The sequence below is a fragment of the Onychostruthus taczanowskii genome, unplaced genomic scaffold (genome assembly GCF_017590055.1).
Source record: "Onychostruthus taczanowskii isolate IOZ18803 unplaced genomic scaffold, ASM1759005v1 scaffold44, whole genome shotgun sequence".
Classification (NCBI taxonomy): Eukaryota; Metazoa; Chordata; class Aves; order Passeriformes; family Passeridae; genus Onychostruthus; species Onychostruthus taczanowskii.
Genome location: NW_024501903.1, coordinates 4281324 through 4293593, shown reverse-complemented (window position 1 = coordinate 4293593; position 12270 = coordinate 4281324). Strand labels below are relative to the sequence as shown.

The 12270-nt window shown below is 36.4% G+C and overlaps 1 protein-coding gene across 9 annotated transcripts in view; it reads right to left on the bottom strand.

Annotated features, from left to right (window-relative positions):
• Window positions 1-12270, bottom strand: part of PICALM (phosphatidylinositol binding clathrin assembly protein) — a 66270-nt gene that overhangs the window by 18893 nt on the left and 35107 nt on the right. For 5 of the 9 annotated variants that reach the window (XM_041414247.1, XM_041414240.1, XM_041414241.1 and 2 more), the window contains exons 9-14: window positions 11532-11617; window positions 10177-10300; window positions 9700-9836; window positions 7305-7405; window positions 2364-2513; window positions 471-551 (exon numbers count right to left, since the gene is read on the bottom strand). In XM_041414247.1, the coding sequence (XP_041270181.1) occupies window positions 471-551; window positions 2364-2513; window positions 7305-7405; window positions 9700-9836; window positions 10177-10300; window positions 11532-11617 (679 nt within the window). Of the gene's footprint in view, window positions 1-470; window positions 562-874; window positions 949-2363; window positions 2514-7304; window positions 7406-9699; window positions 9837-10176; window positions 10301-11531; window positions 11618-12270 lie in introns of all 9 variants that reach the window. The other 4 variants (XM_041414244.1, XM_041414245.1, XM_041414246.1 and 1 more) reach the window with 2 other exon arrangements.

Sequence of the window (12270 nt, the reverse complement as noted above, 5' to 3'; positions counted from 1 at the left end):
TCAGTGCAGCAGAGACCTCTTTGTCCTGTTCTGTTGCAAAGCTTAACACTAGTTTAGTGCACTGTTAAGAGTACTATATCAACAAAATTGCCATAAGCAGCACGAACATCCCAATCCCTTTATTTTAAAAACAAGGAGGTAGAGCAAGATGAGAAGCTACTTATAAACATGCATGTCTTTTGTGTGGTATGTAGCAACAAGCAAACTACGAGAGATCCTGAAATGGGGAGATACTCATTTCATGTTTAGACTAAATAAGCCTTAGTGTGGCAGAAACTGAAAAAATTTATACCATTTGTGACCACACACCTGGCAGACATGCAGGTTTTCATGTGCACAAGTACATGAATTATAGTTGGAGCCACTAAAACAAGGCACTTCTGTAGTCAGCAACATGCCTACTAGTTCTAGACACACAACACATTCAAACTTCTGTGTGTGTGGTAAGGCTGTATCATCCCATTACCTACCTCCAAATAGACCAGCTACAGAAGAAGGCTCATTGCAGAAATGAGAAGCATTAGGATAAGCTTGAGGACCACAAAAAGAATCTGATAAGGAGTATCACACAAGAGAGAAAGCCAGGAAAGGAGAAGAGGGAGTGTTACAGAAAGAGAACCAAGATACAATGCTATTCAGAATTTTAATTTCACATCAGTCTATAAATCCACATATAGTCTAATAACATAGAACCAATGGAATGAAATCAATACACATCAGACAGACAGTAAGAAACAAGTTTACACAATCTCTAACATAAAAAGGGGAAAGCACAGTTTCAAAGGAACAGCTATATTAGGATCTTTTTTTTTTTCCCAATCAAATGCCATGTTTTACACCCTCGGAGGAAATGAGTGTAAAAGTTTCAAGGCATTTTTCTTATACCTGAAGTATATTCATATTTGCTTGCCACAAAGGGATTTAGTTGAGTAAATGGATTGTAACGATCTAAAGAACCAGAAAGAGTTATTTTAAATCCACATTCACATTATTGTAGCACCTTGATCGTGCTACGGCTAAAACTGCATCTACATGTCCCACATCAATCTCTCAGGAGGCCACCCTCTGGTTCTAGATATATTCTGAGAGCATGAGACACTGGAAGGGAATGTAATATCAATGCCATCCATTTCCAGTGACTTCAGAGCTGTCTTGTGATAAATACTGCAAAGACCAGCAAGCACGACAAAAGCCCACCAGGGTCCTTGTTCATAGCTCTGCATCGCTGCAACTTTTCATGTGACTGCAGAACAAGCTAGACAGAGAAAACAAACCTGACTAAATAACCATCCTATTAAAAAAACCAGCTGTATTTCAAATAATCATTCTATATTTACATGACCCATAACAATCTCATTGAAGCATGGGAAAGACAGATTATCACATAGCAGTACCAACTAAAAGTATTTTATATATATTTAAAGATACATTTATCTTTCCTGTTTTGTCTTTCCAATAAAGACAGACAGGCTAGGAAACTAATTAGTTAAGTTGACAAGGTATAGGTAGTATGAATATCTTTTGAGAGATAATCCCTTTGTTTTACCTCTGTGAACAAGTAGCAGAGGTATTAAAAACCCCTCTTTGTTCTAGCAGTCTGTATTTTAATTTTACCAATTCTAGTGAGCTTCAACCAGCATAAATACAACCTGTGGTGTACAACTGTCTTTAAACTTGCTTTGTTTAACAGAACTGACACGTAATTAAGTGATTTTTCATCTATGAAAACAAACTAAATCTTCATATTGAAAAGTAATTTAATTACTCTAGAGCTACACCAACACAAATGTTGGAGGGATTTCTAGTGAGACATCCATGCTGAACCATCCCCCAAGTAAGATATGAACAGCTTTTAACAGATGAGTTATTAGTTTATGGCCCCATAGGTAAACAGTCTGAGTAGATTATGCATCATATGTGCATGACTTTGCACATCATTGCATCAGCTTTCTTAATGACTACATGACTGGGGCAAAAACTTCAACTATCAAAAAAAAAATCAGATTAGACTCCTTTGTTTAAAAGAGCATTTCAACCGGAGGAAGTAACAGCATTTTCTTTTCTTTCTCAGGCATATGCAGCATTTTATCTTAAAATTCCCAAGTACAAGAGATTCTAAAACTGCATTCAAGCAACTGCTCTAACTATTTCTTTACATCAGGTTAGAATCCCATCTAGGCACCCAAGAAAGGATTTTAACACCATTTTTATTGTAGAGCTACTAAATCAAATCCTAACATAGCACAGTATCAGCCCCAAATGACCAGCTTTTATTTTCTGAAAGGCTGCAAAAGTATATTTTAGAAACTAAAATAATGTTAAATGTTTAGGAAACAGGAAATTAGTTTAAAATGGTACTTTACCAACAAATATTTCATGTGTGGGTGTCCTACTGGTGAAAGTAGATGCATCAGAAGACACAGACAGATGAGCAGCATCGTTAGTTTTTGTAAGGAAAGGATTTAGGTTTGGAATGGCATCATCAACACTATCAACAGTAGCAGAAAAAGGATCTGTTCAATTCCAGAGAGCAAGAGAAAGAAGAAAAGGGAAATGGATTTAGTTTTCTCCTGACATCTCTTAAGCTTGGGATGACCTAGCTATTTATCTCACTTTCAAGTTGTCCAGGACTGCAGATACTAGCTACTAATTTCCTCTTTTTAAATTTTCAAATTATTAACACCACCTTCTAAACTGTGCTTCTTCCTGTGTTTTAGACTGAAATTAACTATGTTATTCCTCTTTAAACAAAATCACTTTCTGTTTCTCACAGTCATGTTCTGACATTTGCAACAAAGTCTCTGGAGCAGAGGATGCCTGTCTGCTCTACAGAACCCAAGGTGCTACCAGAGGATTCAATGCAATAACATCCTCAAGACAACTTTACAAACCTTAACAAAACAAACTGAGCTGGATTTCTCTTTCTCCAAACTGTGTTTATGGATTTTTCTGTTACTGAGCATCACGAAATTTCCAAGAGCTATGATTATACTAAGGTAACATACAGGACATAAGCACTTTCCTTGGTACCTGGGGCATCAGGAACAGCAGCTTACTGTGGGTATGCTGTTACCTGCAAGCAAGCAAAGGACTGCTCTGCTTTTACAGACAACAGACACTAAGCCATAATGAGGAAAATGTTCCTTACTAAAAAACTGTCAGACTGTATTGGAATGAAGGAAACATGGACCCATACAATTGACTTCCCAAGGCATATAGTTTCAAGGTTTCCTGAGAATGGATGCAGTTGCCAAGCTCAAGTATTCCTGTAATTCAGAATCTAACAGATAAACAGGATAGAGAAGGCAGCTATAACACTTGTTCACTGAAGGAACTGTGGTTTAGCTGTCTGGTTTCAGAGCCCGTGAACCCTTGATGGAAAATTTAAGAACTCACTAGGTGAGATCAGCAAGGGTTGTATCTAGTCTTACTTATCATTATGCCTAGAACTGCAGCTTCATCTTCTAGACAAAGCCACTACAGAGAAATTTCTGAATAATAATTATAGGAAAGATGTGTTAAATACTTCAGTTCTTGGCCTTCTTTTTTTTTTTTAACCTGGCCAGTTTATGCATTTATCCATAACTCTTGTAAATACTATCGTGCTGCGTGAAGCAGTTTTGAAGTGTAAATTATTTTCTCTCCCTGAATCTGACCTCCTGATTCTTAGCTGTAAGTCCCACACAGCTCCATAGTGTGCTCAGTTACAGAAAAGTCCTAATGGAAACAAAATAACTACGTTATCCTTTGCAGTCTCAAAGCATGCTTTGATTTGCTGCAAGCTCAAGATATGTTATTAGCTAAGACCTGACTTTTCCCCAAATTGCTTGGGTATGTTGCAAGAACGCGTGAAATACCTTAAAAGACCTTTTCCTAAATCATTCAGTCAGCAAAATGACAGTGTCCAACACTGAATAAAAGATAAGCAGAATAAGCTGATATAATATTTGTAATATACAACACAAATACAAAATTACATATTGCCTCATGATGTTTTCTATACTGGACGTGCCAATCAGCCAGCTGCCTGAAGCTAAGTCCTTGTTTCAGCTACTCCTGAAAACTGCTTTCTGCTTTGAATGCCATTTTTAAAGATGTAGAATAAACAAATCTGTCAACAAAAATGGGGCAGATTATCTGTTCATCAGTTCTTCCTTGCTCTTTCTGTTGCTGCTTCACGTTCTACTTATTTTATTGGTTCTCTTTATATATATAAGTGGAAAAAATTCAAACAGATGGGTCAAAATGTTCATTTCCACACTGATACATTTGTTTTGCTTCTGAAGTTTAGGTACAAATTGATAGCTGGCAAACATACCAGAAACAGCTGGAATGGTCTCCAAAGAACCCAAATAAATAGTGCAGATAGAACAATATGGAAGAAATTAAGAAGCACAAGTTTTTAACTGTATTTGTCTGAAACTACCATCTACTAAAATTATTTTACACATGCACTCATCCAGAAAATAACCAAAAACTACTTTCTCTTCCCAGTTCCCAAGATTGTATATGGAACTTCCTGTGTTTTCACTAGTTAGACAATATAATCCAACTTTAGGTTATCAAGATTTGCTCAGAAATTTAAACCTTTCTCAGATTCTTCTGGCTTGTCTACCCAATTCTAACTCTATCCAGCATGTCCAATCTCGTCCAAGTCTCAGAACCTGCAAATGCTAGTAACAAAAGTAACCAAAAATTATTTTGGTTTTAAACCCTAATTTACATCCTTGTATATTCAAGTTTTAAAAATTGCTGTCAATTCTGGCAGCAACACCTCAATGTTTTTAAAGCCCAATTTCATCCTTGAATACAAATGGCATCTGTTTGTGTCAATGGAATCATTCTGCACCTGCATGCTATCATTAGGCATTAATGATTTAAGTGCATTTAAAAGAGTAGCTTGAAATTTGCAAATTTCTACCTTTAAGTTATCCAGTTAGAAGTACTTTGTCTGAAAACAAAATGACAAAGGATTTTCAATGGTATCTTCTACAGTCTGAAATAGGTCAACTGAAAATATACCATCAGAAAATCCATTGCGCAGGAGTTTAACCTTCTTAGTTTTTACATTTTTGGAAGCACAAAACTAAAGGCAGTGACCGAAATATAATGCTTCTGTAACAATTTATTGTTTTATTACACACCTAAGAGCTTCTGCATAAAATTTTTAACAGTAACTGATTTCAGCCGATCTGATACTCTTCTCAAAGCCACCATATACACCAAATACAAACATCAGCATGTCAGAAAATTACCTAAGGGAGGGATGCTGTGCAGTGGTTAGAGCACAGGACTGGAAATAGTTCAGGTTCCATTCTTGGCTCTGCCACTGACTTGCCGTATGACTTCAGACAAGTCAGTTAACTGCTCAGATTTCCCCATCTGTAAAATGTGGAAAGCACTTCTTATCTACCTCACCTGTGTGAAGTGTGTTTATATCTGTAAAGCTGAAGAGCTGGGGATTTTTGATGAAAGGTAACACAAAAAATGGTGATCCCATTTAGCCTAAATAGAATTTTAGCCTAAATCTTTAGCAGACAATAAAAAAATCTGTATAGTTAATTAACTCTTATAAGTATTTCTTATAAGTATTTAGAAATGTGTTGATAGTAAGCAGAAATATCAACGACTAGTACTGAAGACTCATACCACGAGCAACACAACATTGAAAAAAACACAGACTTTCAGGCTCAACTTTCAGGTTCATGAAGAAATGCTAAATTGTGATGTGACCTTTGAGAGGCAGATAGTTCCCCTTTCATATCTCACACATGAAACAAACAGGACAAGCTGAAACAGAAGGTATTGTGCAGAAAGCAATCAAGATGAGCCAAACCATTTTTCTTCATTTCTAAACTCTAAGCCTATTATAGCACTGAAATTTGTATGCCTAACTTCATACACTCCTTGCTATGTCTTTCTCCAAAGATGCTTTGCTCAGCAGAACTAAAGAACAAGTAAACTACTCATTTATTTTAGAAGCTGCCACATATATTAGTTGTGCCTTCCTCACTCAAAATTGTATTTCCCTACAAACAAATGTGAGAAGGTACAGAAAACAAAGTACACAGCAAAAAGTAAATAGGAAAGGAGAATACATACACAGCTTATTATGAAGACACATTAGATAGCTGGAAAGATGTTAAGAAGAGCTATAGCTCATAAAAAGAAATAGGGAAGTAAAAATTTAGAACAGGGTTGTTCTGATGCCTATGAAACTTCGTGAAGCAGCAACTCCCAATTTTTCGCATCATAAAATAAAACATTTTTGCAAGCATCTAGTTTAGAAAAAAATAATCTGGAAATAGCCACATGGTTCAGGAGTTTACTATTTTATTAAGCGTCATTTATATAGAAAAATAAACCAACACAACCTCCCTCTCCCTCTGTAATAAAGCTCTTTAATCCTCCACCAGGATAACCAACAGTTATATTGGCAATACAATGCTGTATCTGAATTATTCTGGAACACTGCCAAGCAGCCAAGAACTTGGAGTAAACATCAAAATGCTCCAATACTCAGACCAAACTTGAAGGAAAATTCATGACTTTCTAGAACTCTCTTGTTTGACCCCTTGGTTTGTGAACTTGACTGTACCAATAAGATCATTTCAGCTTATTCAGTCCATCCTAAAAACTGGGCAGAATGAAAATTTGGGTGTTCTGGAGCACATTTCAGAGAGAAGAATATAAATTTTGTCTCTCACTTAAGAGGTCCAACCACAGCTTTTAGCTGATTTGCTGTTGAAGTTAAATGAAATACAGCAGAGAATTTGTAAAGAGAAACATTATTTCAGTAACTAACTCTAGCCTTTCTTTCTATGCACAGTTGTCACAAGTGCCTCCTTTCAGGCTTCATCCAAGTTCTGCATTATCACCGCCAACAAATTTGATTTAATATTGGACAAAATTTAAAATATGTATTAAAATGGTTTTGAATTCATATTCCTGTGTTTGCAGCACAGAATGCCTCTTTTGACATCTTCACTGATCTGACTTCTAAACAGCTACGTTTCTGCAGCTGGCTATGTGAATCTTGAAGAGAGCAGTTATGAGGCTGGCAGAGGTCATCAACAATTAAAGTAACTTTGCTAATAAGAAAACACATAAAAAAGTTAGAATCACCACACACTGCTACATTATTTTTATCTATACACATATTTTACTTTTTCTCATCCCTTTATGCACTTGTAATATCTTAAGATCTCTCTCTTTAAGGAGGAAATAGCCCCCTATTAGGGGGGCAACATGTACAGGAACATGGCCATAGCAATTAGAACCTTAATCCCACTCAGAATTCTTACCTCCCCAGGTACTTCCTACTTGTGGAGCAGCTGACATAGGATGTACAGACGGATGAAAAGTTGGCTGCAAATCAAGCAGATCATTTGGCAGCTTTGAGGTGCTACAAAGATAAATTAATACAACTGTTTGAACTACATCACAGTTTTCAACATAGACAAATACTAGCCACTGTCAACAGTAATGAAAGCTTTGTTACAAAATGGTTATTATAAAATGGATAAAATTGAGCCAAAATCAGAAGGGCTGGTGAGCTCCATTTTTCAATTCTGTAAGAAAGTGTTAATTTAGCAAGGTAAGTTGTATGTTATGCCAAGGGACTCTTCTCAAAGCTGTCCAAGACAAAGACAGGTGTCCTGACAGTCCAGCACCAGGCTAGATGTTATATTCAGAACTCTTCATCAACTTTTAAAGTCACCTCATGAAAACTCTATAATACAACAAAAAAAAGACAGTCAAAATCAACTCTAATGGGCTGCACCACCGAAGTATTACTCTAAATTCCACAACTCCCATCTTTCCCCTATAATCACTGCTGAGAAACTACGTCACAACCACGAGCTACTAAAGACCTTTGGGGAAAGCAAAATCTAAGAGGCCTTGAAACACTTGATCACACATCAGGCATGTGAATGAAAACATATTTAAGTGCATATTTTAGACCATTCAAAACCAAATTGAGATCTTATAACATCACGTAGAAATTAAGAGTGAAGGCTTATATACAACTGCTGCATTAATTTAAGGAGTCAGACAAGAACAGTAAAATTCATCCTCTTGCAGAGAGTTCATTTTATACTTTAAATAGGTCTTGGGAAAAAAACAAAAGAAAAAAAAAGACTACTGGTCTTCTCCCAGAAACTTTCAGGACATGAAATGAACCCAAATCTGCACATATGTCTTCTACTATGCACAGAAGCTGAATCACTGTGACATCCAAACATCTCTCTAAATGAGACCAGCACAAGAGTTTAATGGCTAGTAGTGACATCCTAGATCTCTGTATATTTTCTTGCTCACCCAATCACTTGCATAATTCACAGTTTTTGGTATTGCATGATTCATTTCAGCAGTAATTAAAATCACATTTTGCCACTACTGCTCCTATTAAAAAGCAGCATGGTCTGGCACTGCCCTGTAATGTGAGCAGCTGAATCAAGATAATTTTAAAAGTAAAGCTTGTTCAAGATAATGACAGGGATTAAACAGACACATTGCATCTAACAGCAAGCCACTGAACTTCTGACCCAGCATATCCCCTTCATGACAACTCCTGCTTTAAAATCTGTTCTTTGCTCATAACAATCATTCTTCCAGCAAGGAAATTTGAACAAGAAAAACTAGCATTTGGGGTTTTTTTTACAAGAAAACACTCTTGTCCTCACTATGCAGCATTTCTATCTGTTTAAAGATTTATCAGATGTTTCTATGTGTCAGACCTCTTAAGAAACAAGATCAGATACTCAAGTTCACAGCACACACCCATTACAAGTTTTCTGACCTCTAAAAAGCAATTTAAAAAAATATTTTTACCAGGAAGTCTGTTACTAACACGGACAGATTCTCTAGCTTCTTATATGTGACTCGGCTATTTAGCACATATTTGGTGTCAAGTAATTTCCTGCAATAGCTTTCTAATGGGAAAGAAAGCTGTCAAAAGAGCAATGGATTCTTATGTGAGCTCTAACAGAACAACTAAGCAATCCCTTCAGGTTTAGGATCAGGCTCAAAGCAAAAAATATGACTTCAGAGCGTGGATTCCTTCTATACTGATAAAAGCACTGTACCTTCTGCTGCTGCTTAGTTTGACAGGTATTTTACAGAATAAGATCACACACTTGCTCATACCAACAGCTCCTGTTAGTCAAAGACCGGATTAGCATGCAGTGAGTACCCTTGCATTTTCTTTGTAGGTCCTTGCAGAAATGTTCCAGATAAAACACAAGGCCTGCCTCTCATTTCAAACCCTGTTTCAGGCTTTTCTTTTTCAGAAAAACTAGCCAGAATATTTGCCATTCTACCTTTAAATATCTAGAAATGTATTTTATTTATGACTTCTCAACCAGAATTTTTATTTGACTTCTCAAATTTACTTGTAATATTCCTTGGGGACAAAGCATGTGTGTTTTACAGTTCCAATCATCTGGCTTACGGACTAATAACAGCTACAAGGGCTGTCAGCAGTCAGTTTATACCAGAAACATCTGCAAACAGATGAGAACACAGTTTTATGTTATTTATTGCTATAGGCTGTTTTCCCATCAGCTTCACTATAATTTCTTATCACATTGCTAATGTACTCTACACCCAACCAATCTTGTGCAATATACACTCTGCGGCAGAAGTTTAGAGGAAACCCTTGCGGCAGCACATCTCCCAGTGGAGGATTCAGCATACCTGTTAGAGGAGCTAGGGGTAGAAAAAATATCAATGGCTGGTGTAGTCATTATGCTTCCTGCTGCAGTTGACACAGGAGAAGCTGCCGTGGTTAAAGAGGTATGAGGCTTCTTTGCAAGTTCTTTTAGACGTTGCTCCTGTTGGGAAAATGAGCTAGTATAAGAAATCTGAATATTTGTGTATATGACACTGGAGGTAAATAAAGCAGAACTAAAGAATCATTTATTCCACACACTAGCGTTTGCCACTTGTAATTACAAGAGTCAGTGGTGCCACAAATGCTTCAGAAAACTATTTTAACAAACCCTCCATAAGCTGTACCATCTAAGTACACACAATTCTACTTCCAGCACTTTGCCAACAGTACATGTTCATTATTAGTAACTCTGTTTTCCCCTTTGCTTCTTTATGAATCCTAATAAGCTATCAAAAAGAACACAGGAAAAGCATTTTCAATTAAAAATTCTGTATGCTTACCTTTAAAGCTTTTAAGAGAGCCTGTTCTTCCTCTAACGCAGCTTGTTTTTCCCTTTCATCCACTTTTGTGAGGGACAGGCCAGTGCTTGCAAGGGAAGAGACTGCATTGGAAAGGGTGGTAGCCCTACAGTAATTGGACAGGAGAAAACCTGGCTGTTAACAGACAACACGTGATAGCAGCGTCTGAAGAACACTTCGCTCGTATCCACCCAGTCTCCTTATGAGCTCTGTGTAACATTGGCTAAATCTTACACTGCACAAGTGAAAAGTTTAAATAAGAGACATCATATGAAATGCAAAATTAAAAATGCCCATAAATTTTGCAGTCTACTCTGCTGGCTTTTGGATTTTCCACCTTAAATGCTTCCCCTCCAAACTGCATCACAAAATTCACATTTGAAGCCTTTTCTCTTTTCCTGTTTGCTGTGTTCCTACAAATAATGTCATTTTAAGCAATCTCCAATCATCTCGGCTCCATTTCAAACTGTTGCTAATTTAACAGGTTTAGTGAAAAAACTATCAATGCTCTCAGTATATCCCAAAGGAAATTTGTAATTTATCATCATGTTTAACAGTATGCAAAAAGACATAAAAAAAATTTTAACTTTTAACAGAGTAATCTTACAAAAGAAAGCAAATAGTCTAAAAATTAGCATTATTTCTAATTTTTAGAAATAAACAAAATAGTGCCCTAATAGTCACTGCCATAATGACCTCATAAAATATTACTGCCTCAGTTTTTGAACATGCAATAAAGAAATGCTATTTAATTTTACAAGTCTTAACCCGAAGATTATGCTTTGTTAAATTTGAACAATGAAATTAGTCATGTAGAGAGGACTTTTCAATATTTTCTGCTGTATTTTGGAAAGCACAATAATTTCATGCTATGTAATATGGCTTTCGCTTCCAATTACTTTCAAAATTCATTCTTAATGTAAGGACTTCCTGGAAGCATGTCCTTGTTTTTGACAAAACAGGGATTAAAGCTGAGATGTAAAAGTCTAACATGCATTTATTCATGTTGCATACCTTGCAGAAGTCTAATTATTAATATAAAATGAACATTTGCAGGTAGTACATGAAAGAAACTTAGTTTCTCTTCAGAAGTTCAGGATCAAATGCTAAAGTGTAAGTAGGGATGCTAGAGGAGGCCCTTACAGCTCCTTAGATTCTAGTTCTGCTGACCTGAAAGAAGCTGTTTTAAGATATGACAGCTTACTAATCCATCATTGCTCATACAGTGCCTTTAAGGAAGCCTCCTCAAATCTTAATTTACAATGAAATTGGAAAAAAAAAAACCCTGATTTAACACTTGATTTGACAATTGTCCAAAAGGACAAGCGTATAAACACCTGCTTGCAGCTGTGGAATCTTTGATTTTCTTCCCCTCCAGAGAAGCTAAATGTTGTTCCAAAGCATCAAGAAGGCTACTCGGTGCCTGCAAAGAGAGACATTGGGGAATACATTTGAAGAAACCAATAGTTCAAATATTTTCAGACAATGCAATTGTAGGGCAACTGGTACAACAGCTCTGAATACTTTTACCCCCTCTTGGCATTCTGTACATATTTAATGACTTCAAGTATAAGGTGATGTATTCTACTCGTGACATTATTCCATCACAATGATTTATCAGCAAGGACTGAAATAAGTCAAGAAATGTTAAAATTAACAGCTGGGAAACAGCACGCAGATAATCAGAAGCAGTCGGTGTTTTAAGAGACACTAAGAAGGAAATTGTATCTAAAGTAATTTCTCTGTGCATGTTCTGCAAGCCTTCACATTAACTTCAATAGGCATATAGCCAAAAGCAAGGCTGCTAAAAGCCACAGCTTTGTAATGTCATGTAAGACTTTCATTATGTGACCTCATAGATATAAACTGCATCTTCAAGCATGACAGAAATAAGGTTATCTTAAAATTCAATTAGAGAATGACAGAAATGTTATAAATATTTTACAACAGGATCACTGGATATAAAAGCCAGGCTCTGACAGAGCTTGGATTTAATCACAAACTGAGAGCTAACTTGGTGACAATGTACACAATAATGCCTAAGTGAGTACCATAATGGCATTTCTAATCATGCAA